Raw genomic sequence first — 23,558 nt, forward strand, 5'->3', positions numbered from 1 at the left:
GTAACAACCCTGGGAGGTGGGTGCTGTTATTGTGCCCATTTTACAGAAGAGGAAACCGAGGCAGGCAACGGTCAGGAGACCTGCCCGGAGTCACGCTGCTAGCGTACGAGGCCACGTTTAGCCGCCGCTTTTCTCAGCTCCAGGCCACCTAGAGGTGGAGACAGAGGCCTAAGAGCCCACGGCCCCTAGGGGGCAGCGCCGCGCCGGCCTCCGGACGCTAAGCCCGGCCCTCTCATGCTCCACCCACAAGGGCACTTCCGGCCCTCAGCACAAGGCCCTGGGATTCGGGCCCAGGCCTGGGAAGCCTCCGAGAGAAGCGACGGTCGGTGCCTCCGGGAAGTCGGGGAGCCACGCCTGCCAGTCGGGGCGCATGCGCAGGTGAGGGCTGGCTGGGCGGGGAAGGGGGGGAAATGGGGGATCCCCGGCTGTGGCGCCGAGGGCCCCGCCGAGCGTGCGGCTGCGCGCAGCGACGGCGGCGAGGCGGGGGCGGGGCCGTGCGGGCACGCGGCTGGGGGGCCCCTCCCCCCGCGGGGGGGTGGGGTGGTCCGCGCGACGGAAGCGGCTGCGCGCGAGCCTGGTCCTGGGCGTCCAGGTCTGCGGGCCTCTGCCCTGGAGCGCGCCCCGGCCCCGCCACCCACCACGTACGTGTGCACGCCGGGACCCCCCGGTCCTGCTCCCCAGAGACCCCTCCCCGCGTCCGAGTCCCCTCCCTATAATTCCCTTCCCTCGCTTTCCTCGTGAGCTGCCTTTCTCCCCGAGACCCCTCCCTCGTGAACTCTGCTTGGTGACCCTCATCTGAGACTCGTTCCCTTGATCTCCCCTTCGTGACCCTCGTCTGAGATCCCTCCCCTCGGTGCCCCGCTGCTCCCGGTGATTGGGTGACCCCTCCTGGTGATCCCCTCTGTGCTTCTCGCCGTCTCCCACCCGGGCACCCCGCGGCCTCTGCACCGCCGCGTTGTCCTCCCTCCTGTGGCCCCCGAGGCCGCCCGGCCTCCTCCCCCCACCAGAGTGCACCCTGACCCGTACCTCTGGCGTGGCACTGCCCCAGCCCCGGGGTGCAGGGGGGCCCGCCCGCCCCTTTCCCAGCCTCTTCACCCGGCGTCTCCCCTCTGTCCCCCGCTTCTGGCCTGCCCCTCTCCCCTGCGCCCCACCTCTGGTCATCCGGGGGCGCCGGGACCTCCGCACTTTGGGGTAAAGAGACTGTATTTAAGGTACACCCTGGTGAGCCTGCGGTGTGGGAAAAGCCTCCGTTCATAGAACTGGGATGGCGAGGATTGTGGAGTGGCACTGTGGTGACCGCCTGAGCCCTGGAGGTGGCCTGGTCCCCAGGTCTGCCTCCTAGCCAGGGCAGTGGCCCTTCCAGCTGTGTACATCCTCCGGGATGCTTGGGGGCGCAGGGACTCTGATGCACAGGAGGGTTAGGTTAGCAGAGCCAGGGAAATCCTTTCTCTGCAGACCATTAACCCATCGCCTTCTCTCCTTCAGTCCTTTCAGTTGGGTCTGACTTTTGTGGCCCCGTCTGGACCACATCTGGGGTTTTCTTGGCAAAGGGACTGGAGTGGCTTGCCATTTCCTTCTCCAGCTCATTTTTACAGATAAGGAAACTGAGGCAAACAGGGTTAAGCAAGACTTCCCAGGGTCACACAGCTAGTCTGGGGCTAGATTTGAACTGAGGTCTAACCGATTCCAGGTCTAGCACTCTATCCACAGTGCCCGCCTACCTGCACCATCACCTTCTCAGGACAAAAATAAAAGTCCACAGCAAATTAGAGAAAACAGTAAGGAAAATGAGGAGAGATGGCTTACCACTGAGATAATTCTCTCCTCAGCTATTTCAGTGAGTTTCTAATATTGACAAATGAATCTGCCCTCCAGACTCCCCTCCTTCCTGGGTTCCAGGTTCACATTCTTGGCATCATCCTGGATTTTTCACTTTCTTTCCTGCTGCCACGGCTGAGCAGTTTCTGCCTTGAGAATATGGCTCACATTGGACCCCTTCTCTCACACACTGCCACCACCATTCAGGCCTTTATTAGCCTTCTAATGGGTCTCCCTTCCTGGAGTCTCTGACCCTTATGGGCCGCCCTTCACTCTGCTGTCAAAGCCTTCTTCCTTAAGAGCAGGTCTGACATGTAACTTTCTTACGCTCCCAGCCACCCTGCCAGCCTGGCCCCAGTGTATCTTTCCAACCTCCCATCCTATACTCTGTGATCCTGTTGAACAGGCCTTTCAGTTACTCCTCACTCATGAAACTCTCTTTCCCCCCTTTGCCTTTGTCCTGGTTGGCCTGCATGCCTGGAATGGACTCTCTTCCTACCTTCAGCTCATAGATAAGAGTCCCTCTCTTCCTTTAAGACGCCCCTCAAGCATCATCTTCATGAAGCCTCTTCTGCGTCCCCCAACTAGTGGTATCTTCTCCCCAAATACTTTGTATTAACTATTCTCTATTGTATTAACTTGACATTTGCACTGTACATATTTTTCTAGGTAGAGTGTAAGTGTAAAAACTACTTGGTGGCACCATGGAAAGAGTGCTTAGTTGTGCCTGGTGCACAGTAGGAACTATGTAAATGTTAGCTGCTGCTACATGTACTCCCCCGCATAAGCTTGGTGTGAGGGAGGATTGTCTCAGTCTTGTTACCTGTGTCCCCCTTGCTGCTTGTATCCCCAGTTCTTAGCATAATGCCTAGCACATGATAATTGCTTAATAAATAGTTGTTGATTGATTTGAATCTGATATATAGTTGGAACAAAAACCCATAGAGAAGAACAGACCAATTTGCCCTTGGGAATTATGCAGTGCTTGTTAATAAACCCCATGCCTCTCCTTGAAACTAAAGCTCATCTTTTCAATACCAGTAGTTGTTCATTGATGATATATAGTCATTTAAAAACATTTTTCTGTACCAAATCTTTTTTTCCAATTAATAAGCATTTTTTCTCTTCCCCTTAGAAGAAAAAAAAAGCCCTGTGTTAAATAATGGCATTTATAAAGCGCTTTTAATGTTTGCGAAGTGCCTGATAAATATTATCTCATTTGATCCTCACAACAACCCTGGGAAGTCAGTTCTGTTATCACCCCCATTTTACAGATGAGGAAACTGAAGCAGACAGGTTAAATGACTTTCCCAGTGTCACAGCCAGTAAGTGTCAGATGCCAGATTCAAACTTGGGTCTTCCTGACTCCAGGCCCAATACTCCCTTTACCCCATCACCTTGCTGCCTCTGACAAATATATGTAATCAAGCAAAACAAATTCCCACATTGGCCGTGCCCAAAAATGTATGCCTGATTCTGATGCTCTATAGCTGTAAGCCCTGTAAGTAAGTACACAGTTGTAGCTTTGGAGGCCAGTCTGTAGCCATCAGATTCAGTCATAGGTCTCTCAAAGGAGCCTCAAGAGGTACGGGGTTTGTATGGTGTGGAGGCAATTGGATTATTGGCTAGTAGAGTTTGGATGGCCTGTGTTGGAATCTGTAAAATGGGGATGATAATACCCGCCTCCCTGAGTCTGAGGCAGGCTCAAGTTAGATAGTGTACTTAACACCCTTTGTGACTAGTTCTTGTGGGTATGAGTAGCCTGTCATGTGTGTCCAGTGACAACCTGCTGAGAAACAGCAGAACAAGTCATGTCCAGGAAATGGGCCTGGAGTAGGAGGTGGTCGAACTAGCAGCTGTGGAACATATGCCTGGTGGTGGTTGGGTGGCCCCCCCAGGAGAGGATGGGGAGGGGAGCCGGGCTGGCCTACCAGCCATGGCCAGGTGCTGAGTGGTGTTCACACTGGCTGGGGGGAGAGGACATGGGGAGGAGCCACACTTTGCCATGTGTTTCCTCCCAACATGAACCCTCCAGTTTGCTGCCCTTCCAAATACGTTCCCTCAGTTTTTCCCATCCCACCTGTGGGGGGATCTCCCTCATCTCTCCTTGGCCAAACTCTGCCTTACTTTAGGCTGCTTTTGGGCCCACCCACTCAAGGAATTCTCTTTTCTCCTGGGTCTGCCCTTACTGATACTCATCCGTTTCTTACAGAAAACATGGAGGAGCTGAGTCAAGCCCTCGCGAGCAGTTTTTCAGTCTCCCAAGATCTGAACAGCACCTCAGCGCCTCACCCTCGCCTGTCACAGTACAAGTCCAAGTACAGCTCTTTGGAACAGGGTGAACGGCGCCGGAAACTCCTGGAGCTTCAGAAGTCGTATGTGAACTTCTCGTTCATCTCTTTGGCACTTTTAGCTCTTGTACACATTGACCCTTTCACCATTAGCCATGTTCTTTAGTCCAAAGATCCTTTTTCTTCCTCCATGACAGTGGTGGGAGACTTTTTAGGCCAGGGCTTAGAACAAGATGAGGGATGTGCTATCCCAGCTCTTCCATAAGCCAGAGCCATCTGTTTGAAAAGCCTCAGCTTAATTATTTGTTTAGATTCTGCTTTATCTTGGGGAAGAGGTACAGAGCTTGGTTAGATCATTGAAGCTTCATTACTCTGTTCCCTCTGGGCTCCCACCCCCTCACTGCGGCTAACATGTGGATTCTATTGCCCTGGGAAGTATGACTTTGGTGCATATTTCCTATTCTCCTTCCACTTGAATGTTTCTGCTAAGCACAGGGGAGTTAAAGAAAAATAATTCCACAGTGAGCCAGAGGAAATGTCTTCCATACGCTTTACCCAAGATGCCCCACGAGCAAAACAAGCTAGTGGATAAGATACAGGATAGGATTATGTGACAAGGAGTTGCCCCTAGGGCAGGGCAGGTAATTTTATGCTTAAGGGCGCAGTCATCTTCTCCATGTGATAAATAGCACTTAGTCTGATCTTAGAAGCAGGAACAACTTGGGTGTCCCTTGGGTGTCAGGACATGGACAGAGGTATTTTAAAATCATGTTGTTTACTTGTAAGAATGAATCCTAACAGTGCTCTGAGGCCCTCTCCTTGAAGGTGGCTCTTTGTATTTGCAGTGCCTGGCAGAGCATGTTGTATATAACAGGTGCTTAATATATGTTTGCATGAATAAATAAATGAATGAATAATGGTCATAAAACAAAAATGGTATGGATACACGGATTCCAGCTTGCTCTTTTAAAGTTTGAGAGGGATTTGGAGGAATCTGATTAATCTTTAATTGCTTGTAGTTTGTTTCTATAAAGTTTTTAATATCTTTTTTAAAAATCCATCTTTAAAAGGTTACCTTTTTGAAAGCCCCAAAGGGATTGGTAAAAAATTGTCTTCTCCCCAGAAAACCTGGGGGAAACACCAACTTCAAATGTCCCTGGCTTTTCTCACTCTCTTCCCCAATGTTTTTGTTTCTCTTGGTCCTAGTTAATCTGAAATGGAGCTTCTGCAGATTCACAGCCGCAGCTCCCAATTGCAGAGCCCAGCCTTTCTACTCGACGGGCTGACAAGCCAAGCAAAGGGCATTCCTGAATCCTACTTGGAAAAGTCATTTTTAACCTTCTGGAGTTATTTAGAAAACTCATCCCTTGTCAAGAGTTACTGAGAAAGTGATCAGATCACTAACTCTGCTTTCTGGCTGGAGCCCCACGTTGCCTCTTTTTCTGCTTGCCAAACATCTCTTAGGCTATCCCTCGTCCTTATTAGCTTGAGGTTACAGGCTTTGAAGAAAGCACCTTGTGTCTCTTTTTTTTTTCTTTCTTTAAAGCAAGCGACTAGACTATGTGAATCATGCCAGGAGATTAGCTGAGGATGACTGGACGGGTATGGACAATGAAGATGATAAGGAAGAGGAAGGGATGGACGTTGACACTGGCAAGAAGCTTCCAAGGCGCTATGCTAATCAGGTGAGCTGGGAGATTGGTGACAGTTCCAAGAAATCTGTACTGGTGATGGTGTCCCTGAGGAGTGGGCCCCGGGCGGGGTGCAGCCAGGGGGTGGGGGCAGACTAGAGGAGCTGGCCCATTACATGCATTGGTGGGATAGGATAGAACTTCAGAGCCATGAGGGACCAGGGAGGTTTCCTCACCTGTGAAGTGGAGATAACAATAGCACCTCTTTACCTGGGTTGTGGTAAGGATCAGATGAGTTAATATTTGGAAAGCTCTTAGGGCTGTGTCTGGCCCATAGTAAGTGCTGTAGAAGTACTTATTCCTTTTGCTCTTTCCCCATCCTCTCTGTGGGAAAAGAAAAAAGAAAAACAGGACGCTCGTAACAATTTTGCACAGTCAAAAAAAATTCCTCCTTGGACCAAAAAGTGGACGCCTCCCACTCTGCATCTTTAGCCCCTCACTGCTCTCAGGTGTTGGATTTCATTTTTCATCAGACCTTGAATCACGGTCAGTTGTTGATCATTGTTTTGAATTCTTTCAAAATTATTCATTTTTACAACATTGCTATAGTATAGTTCTTTTGATTCGGCTCACTTCACTCTCAGTCTTGCCGGCTTTCTCTGAAACCAACTCCTCTTTTCATTTCTTATAGAAAATAGCATTCCTTTCCATTCACATCCCATCATTTGTTCAGCCATTCTCCAAGTGATAGGTGTCAGTCTTTCTTCAGTGGGGTTCTCAAATTAGCATCTTAATGCTTTTCCTGTAAGAGGAGAGATAGCAGCTCCCCAGGAGAACACCTGCTTCTGGAGCCCAGTTGAGCCCCTTCACAGCAATATAGTTATGGCTGCCCCAGTTGGGGCATGCTTTTGTGAGCCCTGGGACTTTGCTTATGCATTCAAAATTTGGGAATACATGGTCCTGTGGGGAGACTTTTCTTTACAATTTTGGACTCAAAATAATCTTCATTGTCAATTTAACTAATAATTCAATTATTAATTAAAAACTAATAGTTTATTATTAATACCTGAATTATATGTAACATTGCTACATCTCATACTTCCAGTCTTTACCACAGACTCATTCTGTAAATACAGCATCCAAAATGATGGAATGGATAGTCTTGTATTCTCTGCTATCAGAACATAGCTGGAATGTTGAGTTCTCTTTGGATATTTTAGGAAGTAAATTCGCAAGCCTGAACAGGTCTAGAGAAGGGTGGTTAGGGGGCCTTGTAAGAACTTGAAAGAACTGGTAGAAAGAACTAGGAGTGTTTAACTTAAAAAGAAGATTTAGAAAGAACACGATTGCTGTTTTAAACTATTTGATGGGCTATCATATGGAAGAAAGATTATTTTATTTTTCTTATAGACTAAAAGCTAAGGCCCATGGGTTTAAAAAGGTCTGTGGCAAAAATTCTTTTTTAAAAAAGAAACTTTTATTGATATCTTTTGGTTTTTTTATATCCCTAAAATTTCTCCCAGTGTCCCCCATGCTTCAACCTTTCAGAACCATCACATATAAAATGGAATATTGAAAAAAAATAGAAAGGAAATGATAGAAAAAGTCTGAAAAGTACTACCTCTCACCTCTGCAAAGGAGCTAAGTGGGGATGTTTTCCTGTTTCTCTTTTTTGGAGATGTGATATTTGTAATTTTGCAACAATCACTTAAAAAAAAATTTTTTTTTTTGCTTTTTTTGGAGGGCAGTTGGGGGTTAAGTGGCTTGCATAAGGTCACACGACTAGTTTTTGTGTTAAGTGGCTTAGGTAGGATTTGAACTCAGGTCCACCTGACTCCAGGGCCACTGAAAATTTTTTAAATAATTTATTTTCAGTTCTAAATTCTCTCTCCTCCTCCACTCCCTCACCCATTGAGAAAGCAAGAAATATGATACTCTTTATACACATGAAATCATGCAAAACATATTTCCACCTTAGTCATGTTGCAGGAGAGAAAAGCAAGAAAAATAAAGTGAAAAACAGTATGCTTCAGTCTACACTAAGAGTTCATCATTTCTCTTTCTGGAGGTGGATTGCATTTTTTTTTTTTATCATGAGACCTTTGGAACCATCATGGTTCATTGTCTTGATCAGAGTAGCTAAGTCTTTCACAGTTGATCAGTGTTACAGTATTTCTGTACATGCAGCATTCACTTTGGATTTTTTTTTTGTGATCCTTTTGCCTTTTAGTAAACCTGGTATATTGGTAAATTTGGTATATTGTTTTCTTGGCTCTGCTTACTTCATTCTGTATAAGTTCGTCTAAATCTTTTTACATTTCTCAGTGTTCACATATATCATTTCTGATAGTGCAATACTGTTCCATTACATTCATGTACCATAATTTCTTTAGCCATTAGATGGGCATCTACTTTGTTTCCAGTTCTTTGCTATACTACTATCAAAATTTTAAAGAATAGTTAGTACCAGTACTACATAAATTACTCTCAAAAAATTGAGAAAGAAAGCACTCTTCCATATTTCTTTCATGAGACAAATATTGTTTTTATACATAAGCCAGGAAGGAACATAGGAGGAGGAACATAGACCAGTATCATTAATGTATTTGAATTACTTTCAATAGATCACAGCAATTTGAAATCATTCATTTTGACCAAGTTTCGGAAAACACTTAACATTATTAATCTTATGAAAAACAAAAACAAAATACTACATGTTTATCTCAATAGATGGCAGAAAGTCTTTCACAAAGTATGGTCTCATAGGTGCTAAAAATTCTTCAAAGTATAGTTACAGAGAGACCTTTTTTAAAATAACAAAAAATACCTACCCAGAACCAAAAGCAGGTATCAAATGCAAAAGGAATGTACTAGAAGCTTTCATGATAAATATAGGCGTAAATCAAGGATGAACATTCTCCTCACTATTATTTGATAGAGTTCTAGAAATGCTTTCAATACCAGTAAGAGAGAAGAAAGAAAGGTGTAAAGATTGGTTAAAAAAAGAGATAAAACTATTCCTATTTGCTAATGGAATGGTGATTTACTTAGAAAAAAATTTAGAGAATTAATAGCTTCAGCAAAATTGTAAGCTACAGAATAGACCCTCAAAATCAGCAGTTTTCTATATAATGACAAAAGGCATAATAGGAAGGGATATGGCATTCAAAATAAAAACAAAATGGGTACGCAAAGGATTTCTGTAACTCCCCTTACAAAGCACTCCTTGCAGAGACAAAGAAGATGGGAGGGATTTTCAGGGCTCACAGCCGGGGCAGGCCACAACCCCTCTAGCAGTGGCTATTTACATCTTTGGTCATCTTTGACAGTTTGCACAACATGAAGTTAATATAAACCTCAAGCTTGTTTTGATTTGCACATTTGTTATTATGCCTAATTCCAATTTTCCCAGCACTTTTTATCAAATGGGGGTTGTTTCCTAAAAAAATTGTTCTCCGGCTTATTGAGCACTAGATTATTGCATTCTGCTATCAGATCTCCCTTGTCTGGTGTATTCTATTGAGCTGCTTCTCCATTTCTTAACCAAAGCTACAGGGCTTTGATGCCAGCCTTAGAACAGAATCTGAGGTATGGAAGGACTAGTCATTCTTCATCCTTCCCCCCCCCCCCATTATTTCCCTTGGTGTTCTAGATCTTTTGTTTCTCCAAATGAATATTGGTATTACTTTATCGAGTTCTGTGAACTATCCCTTTTATAGTTTGATTGGTGTAGCATTAAACCTGTAAATTAAGTTCAGCAGGATTGTTACTTTTATTGTACTGGCCTGCCCAGCTGGGAGCCCTGAATATCCCTACCTCGCTTATCTGTCTCTAAGGAGTGCTGTGTCAGTGGAGCTACAGAAACCCTTTTCGTATCCATTTTGTATTTATCTGGAATGCTGTATCCTGCCAACTATTCCTTGTAACCAAAATTTCTCAAAAGAAGGGAAAAAAGCTGTTACCTAAAATTTATCCCCACATCAGCCAGGTGTGGACAGTATATGCAAGTGAATAGATCATTTTTAAAGGGGAAAAGAACCACTTGAAAAGCTTGTCAGATTCTCTAGTAATCAGTGTCAGTTAATGCTTGTCAAGTGCTTCCTGTAGGTCAGGCACCATGCTTAGTACTGGGGGTGCAGAAAAGGAGGGAAGTGCAAACTAAAACAATGTAATGCACTGCTTTATACCCAGACTGGCAAAACTAAGAATGATACTGTTCATTGTTGGTGGGACTATAAATGGTTATGAAAAGTTAGGCAGACAATTACAAAGTTCTTTTGAAGACAAGCACTAGAATTTCAAGGGCATTTATTAGGCACCTGCTCTGTGCTAAATGTTTTACTAACATTACCTCATTTGATCCTCACAACAACCCTGGCAGGATAAAGAAATTGAAGCAAAACAGGTTCAGTGACTTGCTCAGAGTCACACAGCTAGTAAGGGTCTGTGGCTGGATTTGAACTCAGATTTTCCTGATTCCAGGCCCAGCACTCTGTGTACTGTGGTGGCACTAACTACTTTTAGGGGTGGGGGTTGGAGAATGAAGTAGGAATGAAGGGATAATAGTTCTTCCATGATTCAGAATATCTTATAAAGCAGTACGCATCAAAACTCTTTGGTATTGGTTAAAAAAGAGAAAAGTTGGTGAGTGGAACAGGCTGGATATTTCATTCCATGACATTGAAAGCTTTCACACAAACAAAATCAATGCAACCAGCACCAGAAGGAGTGAGATGGGGGTAGAATTTTTCTATGGAATGTCTGATAATGGTCTAATAGCAAGGATATAAAGGACATTAAGGTAATCTTACAAGACCAAGAGACATTCCCCAGTGGATACGGTGAGTGGTCAGAGGGTATGAAGAAATCATTCTTAAAAGAGGAATCACAAACTATAAACCAACATCATAAATGACTCTAAATCATTCATACTAAAAGGAATTCAAATCAGAACAGCCCTGAGGCTTCACTTCTGATAAATTGGCAAAGAAGACAAAAGATGGAGCCTGCTTTGTGTCGGAGATGGTGGGAGACGGTAGCACTGATACGTTGTAGATGTGACTTGGCCAGCCATCCTGGAAGAAGTTTGGAATTATGCTTAAAAAGGTTAGAACGGTCATTCCAATGCGAGGCGTATTTGTTTTTAATGAAGAATAGAAGGAAAGGTCCCATATACACCACAATAATCATAGCAGGACTTTTTGTAGAGCAAAGAGTTAGAAACAAAGTAGATGACTATTGAAAGGAAATAGTTAAACAGGTGGTAGTATGTGAATGTGATGGAATATTAAAAAACAAGACTTCAGAGTAGCAAGCGCAGAGTTCTGTGAACCGATTCAGAACACTACAGTAAGCAGAACCAAGGGAGAAGTTAACAGTTAACTTTAGGCGTTTCAGTGGAAAGAACAGTAAAAAAAAACAAACCAAAAAACCAGAGTGCTCTGTAATTAGAATGCCCTGGGTTGACCTGGGAGGAAAAGAGATGAGAACATGAATTTCCTTCCTCTCTTTGCAGAAAGAGACAAGTTGACTATGGTGTAGAACATCGCATATATTGCTAGACTCAGTTGAGGTGTTGATTGATTTTATTGGGCTGCTTTTTTATCCTCTTCTCTTTAAAAATAATAATTTATTATAAGAACTAACTTGTTAGATGAAGGTGAGTGAGGGATATATTCAGAAATGAAGGTGGTATGAAAACAAAATATATGAATATCTCTTTTGGGATAAAGTTACAGAGGCAGATTTAAGTGTAATTTCAGAAAAACCTTCCTGAAAATAAGAGCTGTTCAATACTGAGATGGGCTGTCTCCGGAGGGTATGAATTCTCCCTCGCTGGACCTCCATTGGAAGTCATGTAGTTCAGGATGCTGTGGACAGGGATTCTTGCTTGGGGTGTGGTTGGAGTAGATGGTTTCTAAGGCTCTGTGGTCATGCCCTTCATTGTATTGGGGTTTCCTGTAACCGAGGATGACCTGCCGTTATTGAAGGGAGAGAGTCTGGCCCTGTAGAAAGAAGGCAGGGCATGGAATAGGATGGGCCTTCGAGCCCTTGTTGGGCCGCCCCGGAGTCTGGGCACCTTGGGCGAGGTGAGCTCATGCTCAGCTTGCTGTTCGGTCTCCAGAGTGTCGGATGTGGTCACTTGCTGTCTTTGTCTCCTAGTTGATGCTGTCTGAGTGGCTGATTGATGTCCCTGCAGATCTGGGGCAGGAATGGATTGTGGTGGTGTGCCCCGTGGGGAAAAGAGCCCTTGTTGTGGCCTCCAAGGTGAGTGGCTGGGAAGGGGCTCCTCTCTGGGAGGGAGGTGCTCATTTTGGGAGCCCCTGGTTAGCTAACGTGACCGCAAAGGGAGGATGGGAGAAGGAGAAGAAAGCAAGTCCATCCAATGAGGATTTTAACTTCCTTTCCCAGGGTTCCACCACAGCTTATACCAAGAGCGGATACTGTGTCAACAGATTTCCTTCCCTTCTTCCCGGAGGCAATAAGCGCACTTCACCCACGGGGAAAGGTAGACTTTCAAAGCAGCACTCATTCCTCCTCACATGGAGCCTTTTCTCCAGTCCTCCTAATTCAGCAAGCACTTATTAAGCACTTCTTGTGTGCAAGCCTGCACTCTGTCTTAGGGACCCAAAGATAGATTGACAAATGTCGTGGTCCTCAGGGAGCTTATCAAACATGGTTCTGGAGAGGAGTGGACACTTAATAAAGGTTTATTGACTATCTGCTGACTTACACAAGGCTGACCTGGTAAGCTCCTCCTGCCTTTTTCCAGTTCTTTGATTGTTGGTTACATTAGGGACCACAGACACATTGGATTTCTCTAGAGATGATATTTTTACAAAACCCATTAAAGATGCTTGGTGGAGAATGTTTGTATCTAGCTACCTCTCTTCCTCTCCACCTTTCCCCTTCATTAAGTCAGTAAGCATTCATCACTCCACAGTCTGGATTCTACCACTCTGCTGGGTCTGTTCTCTCAAAGGTTCCCAGATATTTGCTATTTTGCTTAACAAGCCTGCATTTTCTTTCCCTCCTACCTCTTCCCCCCAATTGGAGAAAAAGAAAGGCTTCACACCCGACAAACAAAGAAATGCCCATCATCAAGGAAGATCAGTTTTCACATTGGCCATGTCCAAAAATGCGTGTCCATTGCATACTGAGTCCATTGTGTCTAGGAGCTAGGCAGCATTCTTCATCATCGGTGTTCTGGAATCATGCATGGTTGGTCATTCTCTCAGTCAGCTTTGTGTACAATTACTTTCTTACTACCAAATTCAGGGGCCAGAGTTTTACCTCCTCATTCTTCCTAGTGTCTCTGTCTTTGCTGCTGTTGACTGCTTCTTCCAGTTTCCAGATTCTCTTAATGCTTCTTTGGTCATTCCTTCTCTATCTTATTCCCTGGCTCTCTTTTTCTCCAGCTCCTTCACTATGAATATTCTCTAGCTTCTCTCTTTGACCCTTAGGCTTCCAACCCTTAATATATTCATATTGTGAATAAAAAGCGGTGCTGGATTTGATGCCTGGACTTCCTGGGTTTGAATCATGATTCTGCCCTTCTTTTCCTACATAGTCATATAACCTTTCTGGGCCTCATTGGTCACACTGTAAGATGAGGAGCTGGACCAGAATCCCTTTAAGGTCCCTTTCAACTCCAAATCTGTATTGCTTTAATTCATTGTTCAGACACAATGCCCTCTCAGAATGATTGCCAAATTTTTGTCTCTAGACCTGGCTTTCTCACCTTACTTAAGTCCCCCATGTCTGACTGCTAGACATTTCCACTTGGCTGTCTGAAACAAGCTTGCATGTTAGTAACAAACTCTTTATCTTCTCCCTCAAAGTAGTACCACCATCATTTTACTAGACTTCCAGCTAGAAATTTTGTTATCTTTGATTCATCCTTTTAAAGACTTCTGTATTCAGTGTATCAACAGATTTTCTTTAAGCTTTATTATTTCTCCCTTCTGAGCGTCAAAAAATATTCTATACTCATATTCTGCATTTTAGGCACAAACCTACCAGGAGCAATTTTATTAATTTTAGATCGATTCTAATTCTAAACATTTCTTCTTAGGCCCAAAGATGGGCAAGAGTCACCCAAGGCCTCTGAAACTCTTAATAAAAGCCATTTTGGAGTTAAAATCTGTAGCTCTCCCAGATAGCATTCAAAATTCCACGCTCAAGATTGAACAAAAGTTAAGAGTTTAGCTAACGATTCAGTTAACAGTTGGTGCCATCAAACAGACCAAGAGTCACTTGGGCACAATCTTGGGAGAATCACTTTCCAAAATTCATTCAGTCCTTCCTCAGTCACTCCCTTCAAGGATTCCCCTTTCTACCTGTCCAAAGGTGAACTCTAGAGATATTTCCATTGACTGAAGTCATCAAAGACTTTTTCCACCTCTGAGTCTGGTCATTGTCCTGTTCTGGTCAAGGCATGAGGAAAGAGGATACTGCACATTTCTGGTGCCCCTGTGTCCCAGTCCTGGCATGACCACAAATCTGTCCTCCAAGAGAACAGAGTTCTTCTGTGAACTTTCACCTACTTTCCTCAAAGAAGTAATCAAGCTTTTGTAAAGGGGAAATAGGACAGTGTTGGGTTTTGATTCACAATTGATAGTAACAGAAAATTTTCTCTTTCAGATTAGTCCAAAGACTTCAAAGTACAGTATCAAAAAAAATGTTTTCTCAAGATAAGAGGAAAAGTTGGAGTGTGTGTATGTGTGGGGTGGGGGCGGGGTCTTAGCTTCTGCAAAAGAATCTTACAATTGTCTTCTCCGTCTCTTTGATTCGCAATCTGATCTATCTTTTTTTAGGAAAGTTAAACTGTCTTCTTAAAGAACATATTCTTTAAAAAAAAAATTTATTCATTATGTTTTGACTCAAAAGGCATATGCTTACAAGCATTCCCCTCCCTTTTTTTTAAACCATTGTTGTTGATTGGATTTGTCTAGCTTTGTTTCCATAAAACACCATTTCCATCATGTTACTCCCCAGAGGAGAGGAGAGGAGAGGTGAGCTTGAGTCATTCCCTGTTGCCTACTTAAATCAATTCCAGAGTTTCTCTTTCCAAGAAGTGCTCCATACTGGGTCCTTATCTTCTCCATCCAGGCTGATCCATATTTCGCAGTATGCACTCTCTGCTTTGGTAAGCTGCTCTCCTCTTTGTCCCCATAGCCCATGAGGGAGGCTTATTCCTGCCTTTGTGTCTTTGCTCATACTGTTCCTTCTTGAAATGCTCTTTCTCCCTTCTGCCTATCGAAATCATACTATTGTAGACTGTAGTAGTGTTCTCTCCTCGGATCCGTACTACAGAGTCAGTAATAATGATAGTTCACATTAAGGTAGCACTTTAAATTTAAGCAAGGACTTCATGTATGTGATCTCACAATAATCCTTTGAGCTACATACTACAGCTAATGTCCCCATTTTACAAATGAAAAAACCAACTATGGTGATGTGTCTAGTAAGTGTCAGAAGACACAGGATTAAGTCCTGTGCCTTTCCCACTACTGCATATTGCCTCTCAGTATCAAGTAATACTTAATCATGGGACTTAATTTTATCTCTCCAGCTATAGAATATAAGCTCACTGAGGGCAGGATCTACATCAGATGCTTTTTAAATCCCTTACTAGGGGATGGATTGATTAATAAATATGGAATATTATTTTAATTTTAGTAGTATATAATAAGTTGGTTCTCTACATTTGGGTTGAGTTGTTTTATAGGTTGCTAAAAGATAAATTAGAAAGCTAACTTGTATATCAATTTATATGTTAAAAAATTATTTCCATCACATTTACTCAGAATTAGGGATACCTGAACTAACCTTGCCTTATTCTCCTTGAAGATGAGCCACCTCTTTCTGACCTTGCCCCAAAGAGAGACACATTCCTTGCTGTTCCTGTTCCCCTTCCCCCTGTCTTTTCTCTTCTTCAGAAGAGAGCCAGCCCAATGGGCATGGGTTGGAATGCTGGGTGAACACTCCCTTACTTCACACTGATGCTCGGCAGGAGCAGTGGCACCCATTGCCATAGCTTTGAACCTTTCTGACTTGCTGTGTTTGGTCCCCAGACTACACAATCCTGGACTGCATCTATAGTGAACTGAACCAGACCTACTATGTTCTAGACGTGATGTGCTGGAGGGGACACCCTGTCTATGACTGCCAGGTATGTGTCTAATGCTTGGGCACCACCTCCTCTTCTGCTCCCAGCCTCTGATTATCTCGTGCATTATGTGGGATTAGTGCCTTTGTTCCTCCAGGTATCAGGGCTCTGTTGTGTATAGTGTATTTTTGACTTCCTTGAAGTAATGGTTAAAAGAAAGTTTAGGGAGGTTTCGGGGGAGGCGAGAAAAGGAACAGATGAATAGGCTGGCACTTGAAGTCCCAGTTTCACAAACATTCCCTCATCCTTCCACCTGAACATTAGTCTGACCTAGGGGAGAAAATGGAGTTGGGGCAGGCTTGGTCGACTTCTGTATATCCTGAAAGTGGGGCCTAAACAAGGCCAAGAAAGCAGCCGCTCAAACACTTCTTCATCCTCCAGTCCCTCCGCTCGCTGCTCCTTCCTTGACACACCTGCCAGAGTAGTCTTCCTAGAGCTCAACTCTGACCATGGCAGCCGCCTGTTTCAAAGACACCCATGGTTCCCTATGCCTTTATTGAGGCCCTGGGTCTTAACCTGTGTTATGTCATGGACCTTACTGGGTGTCTGGTGAAGCCTGATCCTACTATACTTTGTTGCCTACATTCATCATGGAAGAAAATGTTAAATTTCAGTTAGAAGTTAGTGAAAATGAAATTTTTTTCCCCATCTAAGTTCACAAAGTTCTTGAAATCAGTTTGTGGACTTCTTTGGAATTCATGGGTGCCAGGTCAAGAGTCCCTGGCCTATAGGATAAAAGCCATACTCCTCAGTTTGCCATTGAAAGCTACCTTTATATGGCTTATCGCATATTACTCCTATATATTCAGGCTGGTCTAACCCAAAATGGAATGGCTTTCTTGCTGTTGTGCCAGACAATTTCTTACATTAGCACAGGCTGCCCCCCCCCTCCCACCTCAGTATACTCCCTTCTCCTGTCTGCCACTAGAATCCCTAGTTTTCTTTAGAAAGCTCAGCTTTGGTGCAGGCCCCCCCTTCTGCCATGAGGCCTTCCCTAAACCTTCCCTTCTCAGGTACTAGATACTCCCTCTGAAAGTGACCTCCCATTTACTTTGGGTATATATGTGTGTATGCATATTGTTTCCTCAATAGAGTATAAGCTTCTTTAAATCAGGGACAGTTTCATTTTTGTCCTTGTGTCCTCAGTGCTTGGCAGAGTGCTTAATGCTTACCTCCTTGACCTTTACTCCATAGGAATGTTGGGAGGAAAGTGGAAGCATTCAAATAAAGGGTCTTTGAGACTGACCCTACCAGGATGCTTGTTTTCCATATTAGAGGTTTGGCTGATGAAGACTTTCATCTCTCTTACTCATTTTCCCTTCTTCCACTATCTCCCTCCATTTTCTAGACTGATTTTAGATTCTACTGGATGCATTCAAAGTTACCAGAAGAGCAGGGACTTGGAGAGAAAACCAGACTTAATCCAGTAAGTCTTTTATATTGAGATTTAAAAGATTTCTTACTGAGAGTTAGTTGGTTTATCTATCCATTTGATGTAACACATTAAATTATATTTATATTGTATATAAATATATATTATATTAAATTATAAACTTCTTGAGGTCAGACACTGGAGGTTTTTTCATCTTTGCATCCCCAGTGCCTAATATAATTCCTTACAGGTAGCTGCTTAAATATTTTTTAAAATCATATCATCTGGGGCGGCCAGGTAGCACAGCGAGTAAGAGCACCGGCTCCAGTGTTGAGAAGACCTGGAGATCGAATCCCGGGTTCAGACACTTAGCACCCACCCAGAAACACCTGGCCTTGTAACCTTGAGCAAGTTACTTAACCCCAATTGCTTAGGGGTGGCCAGGTGGCTCAGCGAGTAAGAGCACCGGCTCCAGTGTTGGGACGACCTGGAGATCGAATCCCGGGCTCAGACACTCAGCACCACACCCAGAAATAACTGGCCTTGTAACCTTGAGCAAGTTACTTAACCCCGATTGCTTAAAAAAAATAAAAATAAAAAATAAAATAAAATCATATCATCTTAATTTGAGTGTAATTGGTACACTGGCTTTATCTTGCTTTCATGGTCCTAATATTGCTTTTTTAGAATCATAGACATTTTGGACTGGCAAGAACCTTTGAAATTATCTAGCTCCGTCCCTACCACTTTACAGATCGAGGACTTGGGGTCCAAATGGGTCAAAACGAACCCAAGAGTAATACCTCAGACCAGTGGCATAGTCTGCACAAGAACCCAAGGCCCCTGCTTCCTCCCCAAGGGCTTTGATCTAAGATGTATATAATTATTAGTTGTTTTTAGGGCATTCTAATAATTAATTATTATTAATACTTATTAATCTTTGCAAGATTATCAGGGTTTGAAGATAAGTAGAGAGAAGTAGGTAAGGGTAGTAGGTCAGCCCTTTCAGTCCTCTCGTTGCTGGGATTGGGCAAGAACCTGACCATGGAGGCTGGGGAGCAGGACTTGTCCTCCCACCTTGGAATTCTTGGGCATGAATGTTGTTACTGGTGTGAAAAAAGGTACCTCCAGACCTTTATTAGAAACTCTGTTAGAGCTCAAAGAATGCCCCAAATTGCTTAACTTGATAGGATTTTCAAAGCTAGAAAGACTAGCATGGGACACAGTTACCAAGAATGCCTGACCTTAAGCTAAGATTGCTGGCTTTGGGGTTACTCTCCAAATAGCAGAAATAAAGAGGATAGGCTACAAATCTCACTGTTGTGATGTTCTGTGTTTTTGTTTTCTTCTAGTTTAAATTTGTGGGTCTGAAGAATTTTCCATGTACCCCAGAGAGCCTATGCAAGGTCTTATCCACAGACTTCCCTTTTGAGGTAAGAAATTCCACTGCTTTCTATCCAGAAGCAGCCAGGGATGGGAAATGTTTACTTATACTGGAGCCCAGGGCCATTTTTTACTTTTCTTTGAAAGGTCCTTAAAAGACCTTTGAGTCAAAGGTAATTTTACCTGAGAAGCTACATCCCTAGATTGGTGGATCTAGGCACTCCATGTGTCTGGAAAAGAACTGGCTGCTTTCCCTTGAGAGACCTTTGGGTTAGGAGATTCGAGGTGCGCTAACACCTTCAGGCCACTAGGGTATGATATTCTTCAAGGATCCAGTAGGAAGCTGGAGAGATCTCAAGCTGGGCATAGGCCTTTGAGGACATGATGTCCAACCTCCTATTTTACATGCTAGGAAGTGAAGGAGGTGGGGGGAGGAGAAGGAGGAGGGGAGTAACCCAGCATTGGCTGCGGCCCAGGACTCTGGTCTCCTGGGCTTACACCCAGCAGTTCCTTGGGAGGGTATCTTGCCCCAGTATCCCATGCCAGCTGGTCCAGAGATAGGGATGGTACTGATGGGGTGGAAACCCCTAGTTCCCTATCATTACATTATTATTGGAAGTGTATTGGAAAGAGCCCTGGCTTTGTGGGTCAAGAGGGCTAGCTTCTGACCTGTACTCTGCCACTAGTTTGATGGGAGGTATCTCCTTGAGCCGTAGTTTCCCCTTCTGTAAAATAAGGACGTAGACTATGTGGCCTTTACATTGTTTCCCGTCTAACGTTACTGTCCTCAGCAACCTGTAAATGAGCTCACCATAGGCTCATAAAACAAACCTTACTTTACCCATCCTCCCTGCCATTTTAAATTATGCCCAGTCATTGACCAGTATCAGTTTGAATGGAAGATGATTTTATTAAAAGGAATATAGCCTGCAGAATTGAGGAAATGCCAAGTGTTTGCTCACCCCAGGAAGTCAATTAAGAGAGGTGGTAAGAACACCTCCCTTATTTATGGAGCTTGTGTCCTACATGACCATGAATGAATTTCAAAGATGAGTCACTAGAATGAGAAACAGAATATAGGGTTATAGGAAGTCCTTTAGGTGAGGCAGATTTAGATGGAGCTGGAATGCCACCCCTCAGCAGTGACTGTCAGTAATCTGCATTAGCATTCCCATAGCACTTCACTCTGAAAGCATTGGGAGGCCAGGCAGCCCAAGATGACTTGTGGATTGTGTTTTCTATAACAGCTTTCCTACCTGGGCATAGATTTACAATGTTCATCTTGCAAACCAGCATCTCTGCAGTATTTGTTACATTCCCTTATTTCTTTTTTTGTAAGGTTGGCATTTAGTTTAAAATTTTCCTTTTCTAGTCTAACCTAGGGAAATTCCATTTGCTGGAACTCAGGACTCTGAATCCCTTCTCAGATACAGACTTTGAGAAAGGATTGGGGTCTATCTAGGTACTCAGCCTTGTAATTAGCAGTCCCCACGTTTAAAAACGCTGAAGCCTCCTAGTCTAGGAACTGAACTTCTGTACTTGTTGTGGAGTCTAGAATTGACCTCTCACTGATTTCCCACATTGTAGGTAGATGGACTCCTTTTCTATCACAAGCAGACCCACTATAGCCCAGGCAGCACTCCGTTGGTTGGCTGGCTGCGCCCATACATGGTATCTGATGTTCTCGGCATGACAGTGCCAGCCGGCCCTCTGACCACCAAACCTGATTATGCTGTGCATCAGCTCCAGCAGATCATTGAACACAAGAGGAGTAAAAAAGAAGCCAACGAAATGAATCTCGATGAGACTTCTGAGAATGGACGCTATGAACTAGAGTACCTGTCCACCCCAAAGCTGGCAGACACTTCCAGCAGCCAGGCTGAAGCCACGAACCTCATGGAAAACTGATAAGGTTCTTTGTCCAAGGGACCAAGAAGAGCCACATGCCTGTGTCCCTCTGTGAACTCCCACCATTGCTTGTTGCTCAACTGAAGGAATGAGCCTGAAGCCTGGAGACAAGATTTGAGTCCATCCCATTCAGTGACACACACCTAGGCAGTGAGAGCCCATTCCCTGGCAAGGAGATAGCTGTTCCCAGGATGGAGAGTGCTGCCTGGCAAGACTTCATGGCAGTTTCCCCAGGTGGACCATGTTCAGTTTGAGTCAAGCAATTCTAACCACTAAAAGCGTATTTTAGACATGCTATGTAAACATACAGAATTTCTAAGAACTGAGTTGTTTGTGATTTTTATGCTTCTGTATAGCTGTGGACTTCCCTACCCCGATCAGGGGTGCTTGGGTCAGCCATTTGCCCTGAAGGGCTCTCTGCCTTTTCTCACAGATGTTACTAACATACTAGGTCTTTAAGCAGCTACATTTGGGAAATAATGTTTCTATAACTAGGAGATGTAGAAAAGTTTTATGAGGCCTGGGTTCTTGGTCTCTGCATTAGCTCTATAGCTCTACCTTCTGAGAAGGCAGAATGATTTTCTTCCCTTTGGACATTGTCATAAGATAAAATTTCTTTTTAATTGATAGAAGCTGATGAAACTGACCAAATAGCTACTTATTTATCTTGGTGAGAATGTGCCTCACTTTGGACCTTCTTGTTCTTCCTTACTGTAGTTTAGAGAAACTTGTGCCTTATCTCTCCAGGAGGATGCACATTTCCATTTCCCATCATACTGTTGAGAATAGCACTAGTAATTCTTCAGGGATACAGGTCAGATCTTGTCTCTTTTAAGACATGGAATTGCCAACAAGTTTATTGTCTAAACTGGGAATGGAAGTGGGGAGGAAGAAGTGGGAGCTGAATGGAACACAGTTGCACCAATTTAGCATATCGGCTGAAAGGAGTCTTGGTGACTGGAGCTTAGGTGTCTGCTGGAGCTGACTCCGTAAAACCTGAGATTTCAACTGGGCTGTTGACTGCAGAGTCAAGAGTTTTAGTTTGATTTTCTTTGGAATTACTAAATCACTCTTTGACAATAGTTTGTTGTTGCTATTTTTTAAGATGCTTTAGCTTTCTGTTCCTCTCTGTGAATCCATCCACAATTTGAGGTCTCAAATTGCTCGTTTATTAATTATTTAGTTTTAGTTTTCAACATTCAGTTCTATAAAATTTTAAGTTCCAGATTTTCTCCCCATCTCTTCCTTCACCCTACCCCAAGACAGCATGTAAATTGATATAGCTCAACATGTACATTCATATTAAACCTATTTTCACATTAGTCATGTTGTACAGAAGTATTAGAGCCAGTGGGAGAAACCATGAGAAAAAGAAACAAAAAAAAAGGAAATAATGTGCTTTGATCTGTATTCAGATTCCATAGTTCTTTTTCTGGATGTGGACATCATTTTCCATCATGTATCTTTTGGAGTGGTCTTAGGTCCTTGCATTGCTAAGAAGAGATAAATATCTGTCAAAGTTAGTCATTTAATGTGGCTGTTACTGTATACAATGATCTCTTGGTTCATTTCACTCAGCTTAAGTTCATGTAAGTCATTCCAGGTTTTTCTGAAATTCAGGCAGCATTTTTAAAAATATATTTTATCACTTTGTTTTTATTTTTTTTTAATTTTTTTCTCAATTACAAAAAATGTTAACATTTGATTTTTAAAGTTTTGAGTTCCAAATTCTCTCCATCTCCTCAGCCCTTGTTGAGAAGGCAAGCAGTTTGATTTAGATTTTACATGTACAGTTATGGAAAACATTTCCATTTTAGTTATATATCAAAAGAAAACAGACCAAAAAAACCAAGAATAATAAAAATATGCTCCAATCTGCATTCAGACTTCATCAGTTCTTTCTCTGGAGGTGGACAGGGTTTTTCATCATAAATTCTTCAGAATTGTCTTAGATCATTGTATTTTTGAAAATAGCCAATCACAATTGATCATCAGATGATATTGCTGTTGCTGTGAACAATGTTCTGGTTCTGCTCACTACTTTGTATAGGTTCATATAAATCTAGATTTTTCTGAAATTATCCTGCTTGTCATTTCTTACAGAACAGTATTATTACATTACAATCTTATACCACAACTTATTCAGCCATTCCCCAATTGATGGGCAGCCTCTCAATTTATAATTCTTTGCCACCACAAAGAGAGTTACTATAAATATTTTTACACATATAGCTCCTTTTCCTTTTTTTTTTTTTAATCTGGGACATAGACCTAGTAGTGATATTGCTGGGTCACAGGTATGCAGTTTTATGGCCCTTTTGGGCATAGGTGTAAATTGTTCTCCAGAATGGTTGGATCAATTCACAACTCCACCAACAGTGTATGAGTGTCTCAATTTTCCCATATTCCCTCCAACATTTGACATTTTCCTTTTCTGTCAATCTTAAAGAGTTGTGAAATGGTACCTTTTTCACATGACTACAGAAGGTTTCGATTTCTTTTGAAAACTGCCAGGCAGCATTTTAAAAGGCACAAAAAGAAGCCTGTTTACTCTGGGCATGGATTCAAGATCTCACCTTGATGTGACACTGAGCAGATCACTTCTTGATCCTCAATTTCCTCATCTGTAAAGTAAGACTTGGGATGATTTATTAGGTGTCTTTTGGCTCTTAAATCCGTGATCTATTGTGGGGGACAGACTAGCTATCATCAGCTGAACTGGAAACTTGTGGGGCCCTGGTCATCCTCTGTGGTCAGGGAAGTGGCCCTGTATGAGAGTGATTGAAGATGTGTCTGGCTGTCAATGTCGCTTGTGTTTGCTGCAGCCTTCTAGGAACTGCTGTTATTTTTAGCACTGTGAAAGCAATTAAGAGGAATAACCTAAAAATACTTTTCTCTGTATATCAAACATTGGAGGGAGGGGAAGAAAGAACCCTCCTTAGGTGTATGAGAACACAAGAGCCACTAAAAGAGAAACCCTAAAA

The 23,558-nt window shown here is 43.2% G+C and overlaps 1 protein-coding gene across 2 annotated transcripts; it reads left to right on the top strand.

Annotated features, from left to right (window-relative positions):
* Positions 1-244: 244 nt before the first annotated feature.
* SNUPN (snurportin 1) lies at positions 245-22,652 on the top strand. 2 transcript variants are annotated; one of them, XM_069071120.1, is made up of 9 exons: positions 245-378; positions 4,031-4,193; positions 5,656-5,794; positions 11,903-12,007; positions 12,152-12,248; positions 15,817-15,914; positions 17,260-17,337; positions 18,636-18,716; positions 20,254-22,652. In XM_069071120.1, exons 2-9 carry the CDS (start codon positions 4,036-4,038, stop codon positions 20,572-20,574), a joined length of 1,077 nt encoding a protein of 358 aa, XP_068927221.1. In that variant the 5' UTR covers positions 245-378; positions 4,031-4,035; the 3' UTR covers positions 20,575-22,652. The 2 variants fall into 2 exon arrangements, with proteins under 2 accessions (XP_068927221.1, XP_068927220.1); XM_069071119.1 differs by lacking the exon at positions 245-378 and adding an exon at positions 511-641.
* Positions 22,653-23,558: the final 906 nt, after the last annotated feature.

The sequence above is a fragment of the Petaurus breviceps genome, unplaced genomic scaffold (assembly GCF_028583685.1).
Source record: "Petaurus breviceps papuanus isolate PSGF00001 unplaced genomic scaffold, PetGlider_PUasm1.0 90825, whole genome shotgun sequence".
In the NCBI taxonomy this organism is placed as follows: domain Eukaryota; kingdom Metazoa; phylum Chordata; class Mammalia; order Diprotodontia; family Petauridae; genus Petaurus; species Petaurus breviceps.

Bases quoted from the DNA above. Each gene is read 5' to 3' on its own strand.
- SNUPN (XM_069071120.1), top strand. From the start codon at position 4,036: ATGGAGGAGCTGAGTCAAGCCCTCGCGAGCAGTTTTTCAGTCTCCCAA. The intron at 4,194-5,655 runs GTATGTGAACTT...CTTTCTTTAAAG, and splicing joins CTCCTGGAGCTTCAGAAGTC to CAAGCGACTAGACTATGTGA. The intron at 17,338-18,635 runs GTAAGTCTTTTA...GTTTTCTTCTAG, and splicing joins AGAAAACCAGACTTAATCCA to TTTAAATTTGTGGGTCTGAA.